This window comes from Monodelphis domestica, chromosome 8, assembly GCF_027887165.1.
Source record: "Monodelphis domestica isolate mMonDom1 chromosome 8, mMonDom1.pri, whole genome shotgun sequence".
NCBI lineage: Eukaryota > Metazoa > Chordata > Mammalia > Didelphimorphia > Didelphidae > Monodelphis > Monodelphis domestica.
Window position 1 is genome coordinate 216,286,975 of NC_077234.1, and position 22,477 is coordinate 216,309,451.

General features: G+C 34.9%; 2 protein-coding genes across 2 annotated transcripts in view; one reads left to right on the forward strand and one right to left on the reverse strand.

The window, feature by feature from the left end:
- The window catches only part of LOC130455864 (uncharacterized), a 64,573-nt gene extending 52,609 nt beyond the window's left edge, over window positions 1–11,964 (forward strand). The window contains exon 2 of the mRNA XM_056807714.1: window positions 7,470–11,964. Within this exon, the coding sequence (XP_056663692.1) occupies window positions 9,092–10,150 (1,059 nt within the window). The 5' untranslated portion in view covers window positions 7,470–9,091 and the 3' untranslated portion in view covers window positions 10,151–11,964. The remainder of the gene's footprint in view (window positions 1–7,469) is intronic.
- Window positions 1–20,785, reverse strand: part of ARSL (arylsulfatase L) — a 49,268-nt gene extending 28,483 nt beyond the window's left edge. The window contains exons 1-5 of the mRNA XM_007500972.2: window positions 20,419–20,785; window positions 7,593–7,650; window positions 5,429–5,578; window positions 4,806–4,927; window positions 532–654 (exon numbers count right to left, since the gene is read on the reverse strand). Of these exons, the coding sequence (XP_007501034.1) occupies window positions 532–654; window positions 4,806–4,927; window positions 5,429–5,578; window positions 7,593–7,615 (418 nt within the window). The 5' untranslated portion in view covers window positions 7,616–7,650; window positions 20,419–20,785. The remainder of the gene's footprint in view (window positions 1–531; window positions 655–4,805; window positions 4,928–5,428; window positions 5,579–7,592; window positions 7,651–20,418) is intronic.
- Between the last annotated feature and the right edge of the window lie 1,692 nt (window positions 20,786–22,477).

Consider the following 22,477-nt stretch of genomic DNA (forward strand, 5'->3'; position numbering starts at 1 on the left):
GTATATGTGGGTAGGCAATAATAATAGTGAACATTGAACCTTCTTTCCCTGTCAAGAGTAAGTTGTCCTTTTCAGGCCTCACTTTTCTCACAGAAAAAAGGAAGCCTAGTCATGATTATTGTAATGAGGTTTGAATGTAGCCATTTTGCTTCCACGTGGGTAGGTAAGTACAGAAATTTTATGACAAATGACTTGCAGAAACTTGTGACCCTGAACAAGTCACTTAACCCCCATTGAATAGCCCTTACCATTCTTGTGCCTTGGAAACAATACACAGCATTGATTCTAAGTCAGAAGGTAAGGGATTTTAAAAAGTAAAAAATAAATAAATGACTTGTAGACAAAGTAAGAGTTTAGAAATATATATACACATGCATATATATGTAAGGTTTTAAAAGATATTATTTGTAAAACCTTGACATATTTTATTAAAATATTTTCATACTTAAAAGTTTTCCTCCACACTTCAGATTGTAATCTTTATCTTTCTCTAAACAGTAATATTATGGATTCCTTAAAAAATCTACATACCTATTAGTCCAGTAGCATAGCCTTCTTTTTGTAGTATCTTTGCAAAAGTTGTTTCATTGGAAGGGAGCCCTCCAGATGCTGCGGTCCATTGAAGAACACGATAGCCATTATCAGAAACCATGCCTTGGATGAATATAGTTTATGAAGAAACACAATTTGTTAAAAATTTACTTGTTGAAAATGAATCATGTAAACATGAAAATATTTTAAAAATTAAAATTAAAAAATTTATTTGTTTTCTGATTTAAAATGTTATTTAAAACTCATCAGAAATATGGCAAACCAATGTATAACTGAAAATCTGTTACCCTAAAAAAGAACTACATTTCCTGGGAACCCATTGACTTCCTGTCGTTATACACTTCCTGTAGGCAGGGAATATTAGGCAGGGATGTGGAGGGTCCCACCCTCTTTGGCATGATGACAGTGAGCTTGGTGGTGATAAGGCAGGCGTTTGAACTGGCTGATCAGTCATGGGCATGTTGTCTTTTTATTTGTTACCTTTTTATTCCTTTATTTCTAATATTCACTAATAAATATCCTAAAATATAATATTTTATTATGAGATTTAATTTTAATTTTTAAACCTATCAGATTCAATGATTAATTTATTATTTAGCTTTTGACAATTAAAACAGTTGACACATTAAAAAGATAATATTGTTATGCTTTAAATGAACTATAAATTAAAAAAATGGCCATAAATCAGGTAATATGAACCTTTTTAAACATGCCTTCAAATTTCATTTGATTCAATATTGTATGTAATAAGCCAAAAGATACTGCATAGTACCGTGGAAAAAGCATAATTTATGCAGTCAAAAGACCTGGGTTTGACTTTTATCAGCTTTTTGCCCTTCGGCATGTTATTTGTTCTTTTTCTATTCAACTTTCCTTATCTATTTATCTATAAAATGAGAAGGTTGGATTAGGGTGCCTCTGAGGTTCATTCCAGGTCTAGAGCTATGATCCTAAATGTTCTCAATGTCTAATTTCTTGGTTGGATGTGCAAATTTGAGACTGTGAAGATAGGATTAACTCTCCCCTTGCCCATTTTTAGCTAAACAAATCAAGAACTTAAAGTACCCCTATTTGACACTAAGTAATTGAGTTCTCAAGTCATTTACTAGAGTAAGCTCACACCTCCAAAAGTCACTGCACACCATGTCCCCCACCTCCTTCCCAGAAAGTGCTAGGCAAATTGAAAAACTGCAAATGGTTCCTGTAAAGTGGAGGAGCAACAGGAAGTGACATCAAGAAAACTGCTTTAAAAAGGTCAGACTGAAGGAGGAGACTCTTTCCCTGGATCCTGCTTTGGCTTGTGGTGGTGGGTGGAGTGATTCCTTCCTTGGTTCTTGGGTGAAGAGACCCTCTCTCCTCATTGGCACTTTGCTTGTACACTCCCTTCAACATGAGTTCTGGTGATATTCTTGGTGGTCTTAGCCTCATGTGCACTGAAGGTTCTAGGTGCATTCTTCAGTGTATCCGACTCTTTGGATTTTAGCTTCCTAATTAGGACTTTGGATTCCGGTGAGATTTGCTTTTACATTTGCATTTGCGGTCTGGAGACATTAAGATTAAACTCAGGGTATCAGTAGCTAAGCAATTGTCTCTTTACATTTTACATTTTTCCACTTTCACTCTTTCTAGTTCTTTGTAAATGAAGCTGCTGAAAATCATTTTGACATAAGCTATACTATTTTTAAATCAGTGACCACAATATTACTTTAGAATTCTCATATTTTGCCTAAAACCTAAATTTAAATTCTTATGATTGACTACTTTTTTAAACAACAAAATTTAAATTTTTTCAAGAGCAAATTTTCTAATATAAGTTATTGGAAAGTTTACATTAAAAGTCATGAGACCTGGGCTATATCTTTGGCTCTGATAAGCTAACCATAAATCTTCTGAGAGAACAACTATGATAGAATGTCAGAATTGATTTACCCACAATGGACTTAGTTTTTTCTTGTGTCTTGCCTAATTCGTTGTGCTATTTTAAATATTTATTACGTAATATCAAATATTTGTTCCATAATATCATCAAAGAATTAATCAATTCTTTCAGATTATAACTTTTTATATCTTAAAATGTAAAAATGGAGATTTGAACCCTGGACTCCAATCCCCAGAACTCCTTGGCCACTTCCCAGAATGCTTTGTAATCTCATTGAGACCCACACCTGGGAGAGATAAAAAATTTCTTTTTAAACTGGTTGTAAAGCCTACCAGCTCTCTTCCTATTTCCGCTTCCAAGCAGACATGTCTCTCATGATGTAAGTGAAATTGAATGGGCCTCTCGACCCACCTAGGCACATGCTTTCTTACTTGGATTTTCTTAAATTCTTAATCTTTAATAAACCTCATAAAAATATAATATTTCTAGCAAGAAACTAATTTTTATCTGCCACAGTTTGGCCTAAATTTTAATCTTAACAAAGAGTAGTATAAAACCGTATTAACATATATGGAATCAGGGAACAGCTAGACAGCTCAGTGGATAGAGAGACAGGACTGGAGATGGGAGGTCCTAGATTCTAATCTGGATTCTAACACTTCCTAGGCTTGTGTATGAATTAAATATCAAGGGGACCTCCAACTCAGGCCAATCCAGAAAAGATTCAACATAGGAATCAGTGCATCACATTTCTGGATTGCTAATGAAATCTGAGAAGTCCTCATTGGCTAATCAAAGTATGGGGGGGAGGAGCTTAGATGAGATTTGTAAAGGGGTGGTTTTGGGGAAGCTCACTGCTCTCTTAGCTCTTGTCCCACTCTCTGGAGCCATCCAGGTACCTCTTGTCTGGCTTGCAATCTCTGGCAAGAGGAAACCAGGTCAGGCTGGAATCCAGGACCTGATCTTCCTTTAAGTTAGAAAGTCTGTAAACTTTATATTTTGCTTTATTTCTCTTAACAAATAAATACTTATAGATTTAGTATAAAGTTTCCAAGATTAATTTTTATTTATAAATCTTGGGCAAGTCATTTAATCTCAGTTGTCTAGCCATTACTACTCTTCTGCTTTAGAATGAATATTTGTAGTGATTTTAAGATGGAAGATATGAATTTTAAGAAGCATGGAATCAGTACCGTAGGCTTGTCTCACTTTGTTGTGTTGTATTTACTGTTTGACATTATTGCAAAGGGAACTAGACATACTAGATACTGTTAACTAATAGAAAGCAGAGGAAAATTTACACATTGGGAAAGTATGTTGTCTCTGACAGGACAATGAACACAAAGCATCTACTTCAGTTATAATACTTATTCATACAATGTTGCAATCACAACTTTGATTACTATGTCCTATTAATTCTCTTTCAACATTGTATTATTCTTCACTTCTCTTTCATCTCTACCATTCTCAAATTCTAAGACTAAATTGTTTATCTATACTCAGCTTAGATGAAAAACAAGGCTATATCATGGATCTTCATGTGTTATGGTTCCAATCTATTCTTGTATAACAAATAAAATCCCATTAAGTCAGAAAAATTAAGAGCACTGTCAATTTTTCAATGCAAAGAACATATTCTAGGAGTCTTGGTAGTTAAGCATCAGTGTGGTTTCAAATACACATATTTGTCAATTTTAGTTTGAATGAAAAACAAAAGACATTGGATTTTGTATTAGAAAAACATGGAGATACCAGGACACTTGAATTGAGAGAATTTTTTATGATCACACAGAACAAAAATTGATGGAAATTTTTGGTGAGTCCAATGTATTTATGTGTCAGCTGCTCTGTCTGGGATGGGTGGGGAGATAGATTTGACCTGCTAACAAGATCCATATATGCTGTTAATGATAGATTAGATATTTTTAAACAGTCAGTCCCATATCATTCTCAAGCATTCAAGGAGATTATCAAGATTTATTCAATTTCTTCACCTTCCTAGAGGTGGGAAAAAATCACATTTTTCTATGAAATAGAGACAAAAATCATTAATTCCTAGGAGTGATACATTGAGACACCAAATTACAATTTGAATCTGCAAATAAAGAATTGGATAAGAATGTTTTTAATGAATGAAGAAAAAATGAAATGAATGAAAGAATCTAAAGATGTGAATTCTGAAGAAAATTGGAAATTGGTTTTGGAAAAATTCATATTCAATTTTGTATTAGGGCACATGAAAAATTTATTTTGATCACAACTTTTAAAGATCTTGGTATCTCCAATTATTCAAGAAACTAGCTCTTTGATGAGAATTGTTAAAAATAATATATAGAAAATATTAATTCTGAGACAATCTAAGAAAATTTCTAACCTGATCGAATAGGGTATCTTCCAGTTAATAAAGCAGCTCTGCTTGGGGTACAAACAGAAGCTGCTGCTAGGTGCTGAGTAAGTTTCACCCCTTCATGTGCAAGGCTGTCAATATTTGGTGTCCTAATAAGAAAAAAAATGATATGATTTAATTCATTTTAAAGTGAAACATGAATTATATGTACTTGAAAAGAAAACTTGGATTTGATTACATTTGAAAATATAGTAAAAGCATTTTATTTATTAGAGACCTCTTAACCAATACTTTATATATTCACATAATAATGATTTAAGTTCCTCATTATATAGCTCTGATGCATTGTAGTTTTCCTATCCCTAATCAAAGAAATATTACTTCAATTCAAGTATTTATTAACATTTAATGGATTAGAAAGCTTAGTAAAGTAGTCTTTGCCTCATCAGTGTAGGTCTCAAATCAGAATACTTTTTCTAAATGCTTTCGGGAATCCATTTTTTTATGAGGTTGTAACTTGACTTTGAAATGTTTATATGTGTAGCTTGAATTGACTGACACTGTCAAATCATTCCTTTTATCTTTCCTACGAAGGAGAATCATGTGTAAACAAAGTAAAGTGAAGAGTTGAATAACTCTTTGTTTCTTACCTCATTGTATTATTACCATAGCATCCTATGTCTCCAATACCAAGATCATCTGCTAGCAAAATAACAATATTTGGCTTGAAGTCAGCTAAATAGATTGATTCTGATGGTTTCAAAATCAGAAATGTTAAGAGTGTAATGGGCAGAGAGGACCTGAAATACAAAATTTTAAAAAATGACCTGGAATGTCCTAGCACCAGCTCATTCTAGCTATTGAGAGTCAATTAGTAAATCACCAGCATGAACATTTTCATCTTGGAATTTACCAAATGCTAGAAATTAAGAATTGACATATTGTTTTGTTCATGCATATACTTAAGAAAATGATGAAAAAATGTTAATAATGCAGATTATACTTAAAAAGTATCATTTTTTGAAAGTTGATTTTTCACCTTTTATAAAATACCATCAAATAACCCCACTTTTGATAGGGACCCCACTATCCCCTTTTTTGTGTATATATAAATGGTGCTATCTTCAGGATAAAGAAAAGGTTGGACTTATTTCTTGGACAATTCAATATGTGTACAATTTTGAATACCACATTTTAGAAAGGACATTGACTAACAAAAATTCTTTCATGTGAGAATAATCAAGATAGTGATGAAAGAGCAGGATGTATAATGCTCTATTAAAGATAACTTAGGGGAAATGGATTACATTAGTTTTTCTTGGCCCCTGAGGGGAAAGTTATAAGTAATAAAATTCTCTTCAGGTAGACAGACTTGTGAAAAAAAATGTTAATAATTTTGATTATCAAAATATAGAATGGGCCATTATAAAAGGTGGTGGATTCCCTTTCCTAAGAGATCTAACAAAGGCTGGAAAATTCATTTTTCAAGAAGAGGTGACTTCTGTTTAGATACTGTGAAAATTGCTGTTTTCTGAATGAATTCCTTTCCAAATGTGAGATTTCCTGAATGTGCTCTGTGTGTATATTTGTTAAACAAACTATAAAATATATAGGAAATGAAACAAATTAAGTAAGCACAACCAGGAAAAAGATAGAACTACTATAGCTATGTAATTGGAAAGAAACAAAAGAACAATAAAAATAGGTATCATATGATTATAATTATCAAGTTTGGCCCCAAAGAAGAGATGTAAAAATATACCCCTCCCTTCCTTCTTTATAGATATGGGGAATGTAAAACACTATATATACTATTAGAATAATTTGACAAATGTGTTACTTATATTAAACCTCTTTTACCAGTAATTTTTTAATTTTTTCTTGTAAGTTCTACCTCTCTGGATAGGAGAATGGAAAAGATATAGTTGGAGATGAAAGTAATTTAAAAACAAAATATATCAATAAAAATAAAACACTACACATTTATGGTTTTAACTATTATTTCTCAACATGAATGTAGGAATAATTTGTGAGTCTTCTTTCAAATGGCCAAACTTGTTATTGATTAGATCCTTTTTTCAGGGAATTGTAAGGATAGAATTTATTTTTTCTAATTGAATGATGCTTAGTTAGTCTGGGTATTTGAAGATCTTGATCAGAATTAAGTGCTAAAGATGGACGAATGAGAGAAGAAAAGTCACTTATAACAGGGGAATAATTAAGAGCTCTGCTCCCTCTTCTCACATGCCCAAATTATGTTATAATTTCAATATGATAGTATTAAGTATCTTTAACAGATCTTTAAGTCAAGAGGGAATGACACTTCTTATTAACTTTTTTTGGATGGCTAAAAGCTCTCAAAAATGACAGGGATCTGTGTTTAAGTAATATCTAGAATACCTGAAAGACAGTATTATTTATACATATCTTGAAGAAGAGAGTTATGCTTCATTCATGTGGCAAGAGGTTGCTCTTTCCTCTTTAACAAATATAGTCTGTGTCAAGACTCAGGGAGCAAAGGAAGAGGAAGAGTGTCATGTATAGTTCTCCAATCAGCTCTCAAATATTTGGAAGTCATTAGTTTTATGCCCCTGTGTTTTAAGTTGAATTGAGGTAGAATTCACTTTAAGTTTACCTTTCATTTTTTCTAGGTCTACAAAGCCATGACTTAAAATGTATGCTCTTTTCCAGATACTCGACATGCTGTCCTGATGGAGCACACCTACTTCATTAATACATTTCATAGAAAACCCCATATAACACAAAAAGGTAAATAAGAACCAATACCATAATTAAGAATGGCAAACATCTTACCAAGAATCTTCCAAGTGCATCATGCTATCTGCCTTCTTTGAAAGAATAAATCAAGGTTCTGCTATCAAGAATGAGAAATAAAACAAACAAAATATATAAAAATTACCCAGGAAATAAAAGTGAAAACACATAAAAAGAAAGAAATTTTAGTTAAGCATGAGTCACTTCTTTCCACCATCTCACCGTCTCCCTGTCCTCATATATATTCCCAGTATTCAAGGACCTTCTTGTAGCTTTTAGTTAAGCAGTTTAAATAGAATCATGGAAAATTCTTGCAGAAAAAAAAAAGTTTCTCTTTCTAATGAAATCCTAAATGAAAAAGGTCAATAGCTTAGAAGAAAAGGAGATTGAGCAGTAAAGGAAAAGTTCAAATAGGAAAGAATTTAGCTTTAGACACTAAGGGAATGTAATAATTAAGTTTTATTTAACACTTACATTGTATAATTGTGATTGTAGTAGTGGGCAGGAAGTAGAGTAAAATTCCCAGGACTTTTATTCATTTAGAAAAATCTCTGTGGATGTGATATGATTTTTAATAGATCTTTTTAATAAGGGAAGTAATGGATGACTTCTAGTTATTTGAAACTTGTTTCTTACTTTCATTCATATAGCAAATATTTATTGAGCATCTGTGAAGAAATAATTGTTCAGGGGGTAGAAAGCATCATGAAATATGAAGTGTTATGCTATGTCAGGGGAATTATAGGAAGGAAGTAGTTAAAAGATGGCATGAGAATATTGATGAATATTGATGACAGTTGTGTAGGGAGATGAGAAATTCTTTATGAATTGCTGAAGGAACTAGGGTTGGAAGATGAAGGATGATATGGTATGGATAAGAATCAAATTTTGCCATGAAGAAGGTGTATATTTTATAATATACTGTGATAATTCATGTAATGTTTATTAGTGGGACAAGGGCAAAATCAATGTTTTTTCAATGAATGAAACAACTGCATATTTTAAATATAATAATAATCTATTTCACAGTAAGTTATTTACATATATTCAATGTAATATCAAGAATCCCAAAGGCTTCTAAAATGTTAGAACTGAAAACAGTAATTGAAGGCATTATCCATATTTCCTGAGGGGAAAAGATACTGAAGTTTATTCATATAATTAAAGAATTTCAGTTTTTAAGCTTAGCGATACCCTAAATTGAATGAAACAAAGAGAAAGTTACATGTGTTTGTACTGACATTGAGAGGAGTACTTTGATTGATGATGAGGTGAATGGTGGAAAAGAGATGAGAAACATTGCCATACAAAGAACTCCATTGTGAAGATCCAAAGCAGTAGTCTTTCCTAAAGGTCATAACAATTGGTTAGCTTTAAGTCCAAACCTCTCACTTGGGAGTTTTTTCCTTTTTCTTCTGGATACGGGAAATAGAGGCAAGGTAGCACTTCAACATCTCCAATGGCGTGAAACAAGGCTGTGTGTCCTCACTCCAGTACTATTCAACCTATTTTTCACTCAAGTATTAAGACATGCTCTGATGGATCTAGACCTGGGCATCTACATCAAATACCAACTGGATGGCTCACTATTTGACCTTCGCTGCCTGACTGCAAAAACAAAGACAACAGAGAGACTCATCCTGGAAGCTCTCTTCGCAGATGACTGTGCTCTCATGGCCCACCAAGAAAATCATCTCCAAACCATCGTGGACAGATTCTCCACCGCAACAAAACTGTTTGGCCTGACTATCAGCCTCAGCAAAACAGAGGTGCTGTTCCAACCTGCACTAGGGAGGCCAACTAACCAGCCGTGCATTACAATTGACGGCACGCAGCTTTCTAACGTTAACACCTTCAAGTACCTGGGCAGCACCATCGCCAACGACGGGTCCCTAGACCACGAGATGAATGCCAGGATCCAAAAGGCCAGCCAGGCACTTGGGCGGCTGCGCTGCAAAGTCCTCCAACACAGAGGTGTAAGCACTGTGACGAAGCTCAAAGTGTATAATGCAGTGGTCCTCAGCTCGCTCCTGTACGGTTGTGAGACATGGACACTGTACCGGAAGCACATGAAACAGCTGGAGCAATTCCACCAACGCTCCCTCCGGTCAATCATGAGGATCCGATGGCAGGACCAAATCACCAATCAGGAAGTCCTTGACAGAGCCAACTCCACCAGCATCGAAGTCATGGTCCTCAAAACCCAGCTACGATGGTCTGGACACACCATCCGCATGGACCCACAGCGAATACCAAGACAGATATTCTATGGTGAACTGTCAGCTGGACTCAGGAAACAAGGCCGACCAAAAAAAAGATTCAAGGGTCAGCTAAAGTCAAACTTGAAGTGGGCTGGCATTACACCAAAGCAACTAGAACTTGCTGCCTCTAACAGAAGCAGCTGGCGAACCCACATTAACCATGGCGCCACCACCTTTGAAGATGAGCAACATCGACATCTTGCCGCTGCTAGTGAACGCGGACACCAGGCCACAGCGACACCTCCCGTAACAACTGGCGTCCCATGCCCCATGTGCCACAAAATTTGCGCCTCAGCCTTTGGACTTCAAAGCCACATGAGGGTACATCATAGATGAAACTGCACAAAGACAATAGTCATACTCGATCACCGAGAGACTACCACTACTAGTCCACAGGTTGGGATATAGAGTTCCTGGTCTATGCTCCACACTCATCTGAGTTCTGAGGGCAAAGACCCTTCAATTAGCAGTTTTTTCCCAACAATCTCTTCTCTCACTCCAAGATCACTCCCACTCCCCATCTCATTCCAAAAGCTGTCTGCTCATCTCAGTGGGCAGAAATGCCAAAGCTTGATTCACAGTTTTCCTTTCCACATACACACACACACACAAAACTAATAGATACATACAAGATATAGTATGTGTGTATGTATTTATTTGTTAGCTCTTTTTCTAGGAATGAATATTTCAGTTGCTATATATAATGTTCTATTCTTTTTATTCATTTTGCTTTTCATTATTTCATGTAGACCTTTCTTTATATTTTTAATTAATCTGCTCATCATTTCTTATGGCACAATAGTATTCCATCACAATCATATGCCACAACTTGTTCAGCCATTCCCCACATGATGGACATCCTCTCAGTTTCCAGTTCTTTGCCACCATGAAGATCATTACTATAAATATTTTAGAACATTTAAGTTACTTTCTTTTCCCCTGATTGCTTTGGAAAACAGAACTAACAGTGGTATTGCTGGATTTGAGTATACATAGTTATGTAAATCTTTGGACATTATTCCAAATTGCTCTCCAAAATGGTTGGATCAGATCACATTTCCTCCAACAGAATATTAGTGTCCCCATTTTTATACACCCCCTCCAAAATTTCTCATTTTGCTCTTTTATCATTGTTGCCAAGTGGATAGGTGTGAAATGATATCCCAGAGTTATTTTGATTTGTATTTTTTTAAAACCCTTACCTTCCATCTTGGAGTCAATACTGTATATTGGCTCCAAGGCAGAAGAGTTGACTTGCCCAGGGTCACACAGCTGGGAAGTGTCTGAGGTCAGATTTGAACCTAGGACCTCCCATCTCAAGCCCTGACTCTCAATCCACTGAGGCAGCCAGCCAGCCAGCTGCCCCCTGATTTGCATTTTAAAAATCAGTAATGATTTAAAGCATTTTCATAATGTGTACATATAGCTTTGATTTCTTTATTCAAAAACTTTCCATATTTTTAAACTATTTATCAATTGAAGAATGGCTCATATTCTTATAAATTTGATAAAGCTTTCCCTAAATTTGAGCTATAAGACCTATATCAAAAATCTGTCTACAAAACTTTCCCCAATATTCACATTTTCTTTTAATATTGGCTATAATTGTTTTATTTGTACAAAACCTCTTTAATTTAATGGAATCAAAATTATGCATTTTATAATTCAAAATTCTCTTTACCTCTTGTTTGTCCTAATTTCTCTCCTATCTATAAATTTGATAAATAAGTTCTCTGTTCTTCTAATTTGCTTATGACATTTCCTGTTTTGTCTATATCATGTATTTACTTTGATTTTATCTTTGTAAATCATATAAGATTTTGGTATATACCTAGTTTCTGTCTGATTGCTTTCCAATTTTAACACTAATTTTTACCAAATAGCAATTTTTTATCTCCAAAACTTGGATCTTTACTTTTGTGAAATAAAATGTTACTATTATCGTGTACTACTATTTTTTGTATGTTTGTTTGGTTCTACTGATCTACATTTCTGTTTCTTAGTTAGTACCAAATAGTTTGATAATTATTGCTTTATAATATAGTTTAAAATCTGGCACTATTAGATCTATTTCCTTTACATTTTTTCATTAATTCCTTTGATATTCTTGACCTTTTGTTCTTTCAAATAAATTTTGTTATTTTTCCTAATTCAATAAGATATTTTTTGATAACGTAATTGGGATGGCATTGAATAAGTAGACTTATTTATTCTTTTCAATTATGACTCTACCAACCCATGCACAGTTAATATTTCTCCAATTATTTAAATATGACTTTATTTGTTTAAAATGTTTTATAATTGTGTTTATGTAGTTTCTGGATTCTTTTTGGCAGGTATACACCTATGTATTTTTTTTCTGTCTATGATTATTTTAAATAAGGTATCTCTTTACTCTCTCTTTCATAGGACTTTTTAGGGACATATAGAAATGCTGGTGATTTTATGTGGTTTTATTTTATATCCTGATAAAATGCTGAATGTTATAATTGTTTCAACTAATGTTTTATCTGAATCTGAATTTCCCTCTCTCTACATTTGCAGAGGACATTCCTCACTTCACCTACCCCTCTGTCCAGGAGCCGCTTCCTCCCTCTCCTGTGGGGGCACACCTGGCACTCCATCTTAAAAGGTTGTCCATCACTGCTATAGGAGTTACTGAAATATTTAAAATGCTGACTAATTTAAAACATGTTAATAATTGAAAAATGTTTAGATTATGAAATCTCTACACTCAGCAGACAATTTGGGAACAACGAAGGGCAAAAGGTTGTATATGCTTTCTGATTCATTGACTCTACTGAGCTGTTTTTATTAAATAGGAGGATAAAGTGCAAGGATATCAGTGAAGTGGATGCTATATCTGGAAATATAGATGTATTCAAGAAAAAAGGTTACTAATAAAAGACTTAAAGTTCTACTCCCAGGATAAAGTTCATGGACTAAACTTCAAGAATAAGATACTGTGTAATAAGAACTTTATTTCCAGTCTCTATCCAATGCAGAAACAGGAGAAAATGTAACTCTTAAAAATTGGTGAAGGATGCTTCTGCTTAAATATCTACCAGATAACTCTGTCTTATGTCTCCTCTCTCTGATGGTTGATCTCTGGGCATAAAATCATAATCCCACAAGGAGGACAGATGGCTACAGAAGGAAAAAGGTCTTCAGGATCTGACTCCCAATGAAAGGCTTAGAATATAAATATACAAATAAATATGTAATAGAGTTACAATGCCCATAGAATCAAGAATTATGGCATCTTCCTGGGTCATCCCAGTTTTTTATTTAACTTTCTCAATAAAAATAACCATGCCCAGATTCATCTTTTATTGACTTTTACATAGTTGCTCTTCACAGATGTTGCATTTTTTTTTCTTCACAAATTGAAGTTTTGGGGCACTTTGTTTCAAGCAAGTATATCAGCACTATTTTCCCAACAACATATGTTCATATCATATTTCTGTGTTTCACAATTCTCACAATATTTTAAGCTTTTCCATTATTATTATTATATCTATTATAGTGATCTGTGAGCAGCGATCTTTGATTTTATAATTGTAATTGTTCTGGAGTGCCACAATTGCCATATAAGACAGGAAATTTAATTGGCAATGACTGGTTCTCCTGTCTTTCTTCCTCTCAGGCTTCCCTATTTTCTGAGACAAAACAGTATCAAAGAAGTTTATGTAAATGTGGTTGATAAGGCAATGCCAGGATTTGAGGCAGTTTTGAAAGAAATTCTGCTGTGGATAAAATCCTATCAAACTACATGATATATTATTGATAAATCTTCTGTAAAAGGCATCAGTCGATGAGGCAAATTTCAATGCTATCTAATTTTAAGAAATTGACACAGCTAGCCAGCCTTCAACAAGCATCATCCTGATCAATTAGCAGCCATCAAAATTGAAGTAAGACCTTTTATCAGCAAAAAAATAAAAAAATTATGAATCAGTGAAGACCCAGATGATGGTTAACATTAGTCATTGCATGCTCTGATGATGGTGAACACTTTTTGGCAAAATATTCTTTTAAAATTTTGATATATACACTGCTTCTTTAGAATAATATTATTTCTAGTGTAAACATAATTTTTATATGCACTGGGATATTCATTTTATCATGGTGGTATGGAACTGAACCTATAATATTTCTGAGATATGCCTGTATAGTGGTCTCTGAGAGCAAATTGAGGAACTAAGAAGTTGTCAGAACTGCAATCTGACTCCTTTTCCTTGATGAGCTGAAGTACAAATTAGTTCTTTGTTCCTAGCTTTAAAAAATAGTTTCTGGAATGATGAATTCAGGCAAAATGAAGAATAAGTTTCATTCTGAGACTGGATTTGAGCTCTTCCTAACATTGCACAAGCATGAACTAACTTCCTTTCCTACCCACACAATGAATTGACAAGGGAAGCCAAGTAAACACAATGATATCTCCATGAACACTGGAGGAAGACTTCAGGTCAGGACCCCCAGGTTATATTACTTTGGCAAGAGCTAATCAGGAAGAAAGATTCTAATAAGAGAAAATTTAGGAAAATATACATTCTTTATTTCTTCATAGTGGAGTTGGGGACACTATGGATATGGAATACTATATATTCTTACATATTGGTTGATATAATTCTTGATTTTCACTTAACTATTCTGCCCTCCCATTTCTTTTAAAATTCTTTGTTATGAAAGCTGGTTTTTTAAAAAGGGGAAGAAATGAAAAGTAGTATTAATTTCTTAAAAATTACTACCAAATAATAATGAAGAGTTGGCAACAAATACTGCACGAAATCAATTCATCTGGAAGTAATTTAAGACTGCTCCTTAATTAGGGAGTAGAACATATCAAGTTCTGATACCTAGTCTGGAAATTTGAAAGGCAGATATTCATCTGGAATGATTCAAGTGGAGGGTCATTCACAAGTTAGAGAGATATTCTAAAATAGAGCTTGTCTGACTTCCTCCCTGCCTCTCACTCCAGAATCCCTTCCTACTTTAGGACTCTAGAACAAATTAAATACAATTCTACTTTGCTAAGGCTCATTATACAAGCAAAGAACTGAATGTGATAAATGATGTATCTGAAGGCCACCAAGAACAAAAGATCATTCAAGAGGAAAACCCCAGATATAAGTAAAAATTGTTCAGTTGTTTCAATTGCATCTAACTCTTGGTGACCCCATGTGGGATTTTCCAGGAAAAGATGCTGGAGTGGTTTGCCATTTAATTTTCCAGCTCATTTTATAGATGAGAAAACTGGGGTAAGTGAATTTCTCAGCTATTTTTTGAGGCTGGATTTGAACTACTGAAGATGAGTCTTCCTAGCTTCAGGTCTGGCTCTCTATTCACTTTACCACCTAGTTGCTCACAAGTAACAATATTATGTTGGGAAGATGAAAGATGAACTAACAAGAAGATGCAGAGTGGAGTACAGAGCCTTTAGCAAGTCTTTCCCCCCATTCCAAATATGCAAGCCTAGTTAGTTGATATGAGAAGTGGCTGTGATGAGAATCAAATGAAATCATGTATGACAACACTAGCCAAACTTTAAAGCTATACAAATATTAGTTATTGTTATTACATGTATAACTTTTACTTTGTGTATATGCTCAGAGAAGAAGTCTAGAAAAGGTCCCCAAAGTGGAGAGCCTGCTGAAGAAAATGGAAATAAACCTGGCCTCATCTCAGATACTAGTTGTAATCTAGAGTCACAACTCTCTACTACTTTTGAGGGAGGACTCAGAATCCAATTTATAAATGCCTTTATAAGTTTGCTTAGAAAGTTGCTATTCAGGAGATAAAAATTTCCAAGTTCCCCAAGAACTTGGTAGCCCTGAAACCTTTGAGATATCTACTTAGGAGAATAATAAATGACATCTGTACCATCTCCTTTTCCCATATGGTCTTCTCAAACAATTTCAAAGTACCTTTCAGGAATTGTTAAGCTTCCTGTTAAAAAAAACTAGGCACATCATCTTCTATGACACAAACTGCAGCAGTTACCAACCCTCTCTCCATTGTGAAAGGTGACCAGAGACAGCATACTAAACTCTCCATGTTATTGTCTTAACAGCTGAAGAATCAGAGTACTCATGAATCAGAGTACAATTGATGTCCTCGATTTCCATCTAAAGGTCATTAGATGCTACTAGTCTGAATTCCTTCATTTTATAGAAAATGAAAATGAGTTTCAGAGAAGTTAAGTGATTCATCCAAGGTCATCACTCCCATAAAATTTTCTTATTAATTTTGAATCACAGAGACTACTAGTTCTTTTTATGTTTCTACCAGTCAATAACTCTTTGCTTAGGTCCAGAATTGAAAGGTATGACTTTTTAAAAATAAAGATTTGATTTCTTTAAAAGAAAATCATTGGTTATTCTGCTTCCGGGGGGAGGGGGGAAGGTATATAACCTTATTCTTAGACTGTCCTTTCTAAGTATCTAAAGGCAAGCATGTAGGATTCTCCATATGTAAGTCCATTTGGACACTCTATATGTAATTCTAGGCATCATACTGTGTTTGCCAGTCAAAGTATATAGCTTTAACCAGGAACTGAATTATAGTTTTGGAGTGGCAAGGAGGAAGACAGAAATACATATTCAACAGGGAGAACAGGTTGCCTTTCTCCATAGCAATAGATCAGACTCAAATTTGGAGCAATGTAATAGGACATTTATTATTAAAGACCCCATATCTCTAAAGCAACTGATTCAGGACATCAATGTTTGTGTAATCCACAGGAATCTTAGAAGCATTGGTTCAAATCTAGAAGGAACTTTTAGAGATAAACATAAATCACTAATTTCAGTGTTGGGGATTTCAAGTGCTTACTGAACATAATTCATTCATGAAAAAGAATCTCATTTAAAATATACCTGATAAATGGTCATGTAGTCTTTGCTTAAAGAGCTACAATATGAGGAGAACCACTATCTTATAAGAGAACCTATGCTCCTTTTGTATACCCACCTTATATTGAGTCTAAGTTGTCCTATTGGCAATTTATTACCTCTATTTTTTTTTGTAATTTTGGCCTCTGGGGATACAACAAAAAAGACAAATCCTATTTCTATGATAAAAATTTTCTCAAAAACTTAAACATATCTATCAAGTCTCCTTTCTCCTTCAAGTCATTTCTTCTCCAATTAACCTCCTCACTTCCTTCAACTGATCTTGAAATGGTATTAATAGAAAGACCCATCACCAGTTTGATTGCCCTCCTCTGGACATTTTCTAGCTTATTGGTGTTTTTCCAAAAATATATCATCTAGAATCAAATACACTAAATGTTGTTTGACCAGATCAGAGTACAATGAGACTATTATTTCCTTATTCTTGTGTGCTAAATGTGGACCAACACCCTCATTTTAATGATGAAGAAACAGAAGCAGAGAGTATAATGACTTTCACAAAAGCATATAGATTTAATCCTGCAGTGTGAGGCTAAAAACCTAGGTCTTTTGACTCCAAACTAAGTTATTTTCCCCTATACCTTGCTGCATAGCTCAGTTTACAGCCTCCATTAATGCAGTCATAGTCAAACATTCTCTTGGGATCAGAAACATTTCCTTGGATTAGTTCCAGACAGGTGGAGTTAAGAGAGTGGAAGAGGGGGAAAAAAAGTATAGCTTAGTAACTCATGCAATGCTCCTGCCCCAAATCTAGAAAATGTACTATACTGAATTCTGATTGAGAAAGTCAAGAAAAAGTAACAGGGAGTCAATTTTCTAGCTCAGAGAAGCTCAGTGAGACAGATAGGACTTCAGATGCTGGTGAAGGAGTATGCCCAAGAGCAGAGCCTAAAAGAGAATCCAGTCTGGGAACCAGGAGAGAAAGCACCTGGTCAGGAAGAGATCCCAGAGGATCTCTGAACTAATTCAAGGCATAGGAATGGCTGCCATATGGCAGCTGAGTTACTCACTATCCAGTTCTCAGTCAGATTGGGGAGGTGGATCTGCATAGAGCATGATGGAAGCAATCACTAATGAGTCTTCCTGTAACACTGAGGAAGGAACAAACTCAGAAGAAATTAATAGCAGTATGGTTCTGATTTCTTGAACAGAATTGGAACTCAGTTCTAGCTTGTAGTGCAGGGTGAAGGCATCTAATGGAAAAACCAGGACAAGAGTCTCAGATCAAAGGAAAACCTGCATTTCAGTCTGAACCTGCAGAACTTCCCAGTGGGCTAGTGAAATTCCTAACCAGAAACAAGCCAATAGACTGGAACCTGATTAACCTGATTTAGGAATTTACAAAACTCAGACTATGAATGCAGTGAGTAGGCTTAGTTCTGATTAAACATCACTGAAAAATTACAAGTCACCATGAACTATGAAAATAATAGGATATAAGAAAATAGAAAAATCAGGCCATACATTCCCTTTGGAAGTACACAGAGTCCAGTGCAATGATGTCAATATGAACTAAAGAGAACTATCAAAATAATAACAACAAAAGATCTTTAATAGAAGCAAGGAGATTATAATCCAGGGTGACCACACAGCACCAGAATGCAGGGGTACCCATGATGGGCAGATGGGAGCAGAGTTCAATAATCTCATGGGAGGCATGGGGAGGCCCTCCACACACACATAGTTGTGTGACTATGAGCAAGTCACTTAACCCCTGTTTTACCTCAGTTTTCTCATCTGTAAAATGAAGGTAATGATAACACCTACATACCAGGTTGTGTTGAAAATAACTTTTTTCTAAAATCATTTATAATCATTAGCTCATTATTATCAGTATCATCATTATTGTTATGAAGTAGAAAGTCTAGGTAGACCCACAAAGCATTCTATGTTGTAGAGTAAAGTAAACCTAAGTGCAATACCAAGTTTGGTTTGCCTTTTGATAATCATTAGACTCTCCCAGTGGTAATTTTTTATTTTTTGAGGCCTCATCTTATTGTGCCAGGGTAGATACAACTTGTTCCTTGAAAAAAACAACAACAAATACTGTGCTTTATCTTTTCTAATTACCTACCCAATCAGAACCTTTTAGGAATAAGAACTTAAGGTTTAGGTTTTGGGTTAGACAATCTTTGAGTATACAACCAACAGAGAGAAATTAGTAATTTCTTAGCCTTTTGCTGATGATCTCTTCAGGCTGACTAATTACTTCCTTACCTTTTCTTTTAGTGCAATGCCTCTTATCCCCAATTTCTCCTGGAGTTAACATCCAGGCATTTGTACAGGACATGGATATTGGGAAAAATAGATCATGAACCAGTCATTGTTAAACAAATCATTTGTTGTGCTTCTGCTCAGTGACAAAGGAAATAATACTGGAGGTTATAAAGTGAAATAGGACCAGAAAGATTTGGCAATACAGGAAAATGTTCTGAGAGAATAGTAAAAACAATAAAGAAAAATTTAAGAAAATCAGATGAAATAGATCAGTGATTACCAGATTTCCTAATCATCTTTCCTCAACCCACTCAAGATTACAATCCTTCTCTATATACAGTTTATGCATCCCTTGTTTTCTTCTTTAGCTCTTCTCTTAGCTAGAGGAATCTCCATGGTTTCTTAATAACAAACAAAACCCTTAGATTCCAGTGGTAATGAATCTTGCTTTTCATGGTCCTTTAAAGTTTTACACATGATCCATGGCATATGTTTTTGCTTCTAATGATCCCTTCATCTCTCTAGTCCATTTTGTGTCTGATCTCTCTAGGAGGTCTCTCTTTGAAAGTTGCAGGACAAGATTTTAAAGACAGGAACACTATTCTTTCTTGGGTTTATGAGAATCAGAACAAACAGCAAAAGAGAGGAAAGTTAGAGCTGGCATGTCTCATTGTTATGTGGTGAAGAGAATGGAGCACTGAGCTTAGAATCAGGAAAAACAAAATTCAAATCTTGCCTCAGTTCCTCACTTGCCTCAGTTCCACTGCTGAGTGACTCTGAGCAAGTCATTTTACATCTCTCGGTCTTAGTTTCCTCATCTTTAAATTGAGGAGGTTGGACCTAATAATCTGTAATGTGTCTTCTCATTATAAATCTATAATCATATGACCAACCTTGGGACCTTTAAAATCTACAAGAAGAGAATATGGAGCAAGACCAGCATAAGCAAATATATTAATTATCACTCTAATAGTTTTTTCCCCTAGTCCTTCCCTGTAATCTCTCCTGTATGCTTGAGAGAAAATTTGAACTTCTTGCCCCAGTCCTGAGAGAAAAAGACATCTCAAATCTTTCCCTTCCTATAATGTTTTTGAGTCTTATTTCTAGTGCTCAGTCTAACTAGTCCCTGATGTCTATTCCCATCCCTCTCCACCACATAAACACCCCCCCACACACACACACATACTTACGTCAATAAGTCTAACACAATAAATAAGTATGCTTACAAATTTCTTGTCAACATAAATTCTCCCAAGAGTCTCAGTAATGTTTCAAATAAAGCCTGTGTTTGGTCTAATAACACACATTTAAAAAGAGCATTTTAAAAACTCTCTTCTCCCTAGTTTTGTAACATTTCCAATGAGAGATTCCAAGAAATGGTAAAATTATATTAAATGGTTTGCTTCTGCATGGCCTCAGTGCCTGGACTAATGCACAAACAGACTGAAAGTTTACTTAGTAGATTCCAGGTACCTGTATGGGCTGCTATCACATTATAATGTGCTACGTGGATCGGCGTTGGGCTTCATTCACTCCAAATGTTTCAGAAATGCAGCCACATTCCTTGCCACAGTCTTAAGAATTCTTTGGTGGTTTCATCCATTGGTCAAAATAGCACAATCCAGCCAGGCTAGAGCACGCATGTGCAGTGTTAGGTAGCCTCAAAGAGAAATCATTTTTTAAGAGCACAATGTTTGGTTGTGCCAGTCAGACCTGAGGAAAGCACATCTAGAGTGTTTAATAAAGCTGTTATTTTTCTATCTCATTCTATCACATATTACCTCCTCTTGTTTATAAATAGAAACACAAGACTGAGAGCTGGTCAGTGAAACAGTAAGTCTTTCATAATTAAATATTAGTTTTAAATGCATCCTGGCATTTCCCCAAATCCTGTGTACAGTGTGTCTGGCTTTTCACCAAACTAGGAAGTAGTTGCATATAAATACTTCCTTGAACTCAACTGGCAAATAACTAATTTTTAATTTCACATTGTTTCTCTCTTTGAAGTACTCAGAAAGTTGATGCCAGATTTTATGGAAAAACACTCATACATAAAAAGAAAAAGCTTACTTCTCAAGGGGATGATGTGATGTTCTTAACAGGCCTCAAGTTTCAGCCACTTTGAAAAGAATGCTAATTTTTAAAATAACACATTATGTAAACATAATTAGTCACAAGAAAGCAACAAGTTTGTTTGTTTTTAATTCTAAAGCAACCTAGTTTCTTTTTAAAGCTCTTTCCCTGATATTCTTTGGCAAGGTGTCATTTCTTATCTAGTGGTGACTGAGAAAATCTGGCAGTATTGAGATTTTCAGCAGTCAGTTTTAGGATGCTGGGATCTTGTAAGGCTCAAAATACCATCTACCCACAGAGCTTCAGATTACTCATTCAGCTAATAGAACCTCCACTGCTACTATGGGCATCAAATATCTGGATAAGTTCCCGGAGGTAGCAAAGTGAATAGCATAACTAGGACTGAATTTGGGAGGAGCTGGGTTCAAATGTAACCTCAGACACTTCATAGCTCTGTGACTTTGAGTAAATCACTTAATCTCAATATCCTAACCCTTGCCTCTCTTCTGCTTTAGAATTAATACTTTGATTCTAAGACAGAATGTAAGCATTGAAAAAAAGAATATAATAGATCCCAGAGTTGCTAACTTCACCTCCTTGCTTTTCTATATACTAATCATCTTGAGTGAATGGGTCAACAGAATATCCAATAATCATCCAATTACCCAGATCATACCAATCTCTTGGCTACATTCTAAATGTTGGTCCAGTGGCTCTTGTTAGGTGCCTTCAGAAAAAAGAGTTACCTGGGAATTTTAATGTAACAAATAAATATTGAAAAATTAAAAAAATTCATAAAACTAGTATGAAATAATAGGACAGAGTGCTGCACTTGGAATTGGGAGGATCTGGGTTCAAGTCCAACTTCCAGTTAGCTGTGAGACAGTGGTCTCTAAGCCTCCCTTTCCTCAGTTTTAAAATAGGAATAGAAAGTCTGCCATAGAATTCAAGAAGACATAGGCTCCTCTCCTCTCTTTGACAAATACCAGCTGCTTGAACCTAAGTTTAATGCCTCAGGTATTTGCGTAACTATAAATTCTAGAGTATATTTGTTAATATACACATGAGGGAGTTTACTAATCCATGTTTCACTCTTAAAATATGTGTGGATGGGGTCAGGGGAGAGGAAGTACCGATATTGCTTAGGATCGTTTTTAGGCTTAAATAAGAAAAAATATATGGAACACTATACAGAAATAATAATTTATGACACCTCAGATCTTTGAATGTATAAATCTTTTTAGAAGCATATTATTTATTCAGCATATAACTTCCAAAGCTATACTGCTTGCATCTTCCTCTGGACTTCCTTCTCTCATCATCTGTGGATTTTTATCTTGTAAAGAGGCTTTCTTGAGAGAGGGAGGGTCTCTCTGTTTTCCTGTTTCCACCATTGTACTTTCCTTGGGGGAAAAAAAAATAAACTTCTCCTTTGAAACAATTTAACAGAATTAAAAAA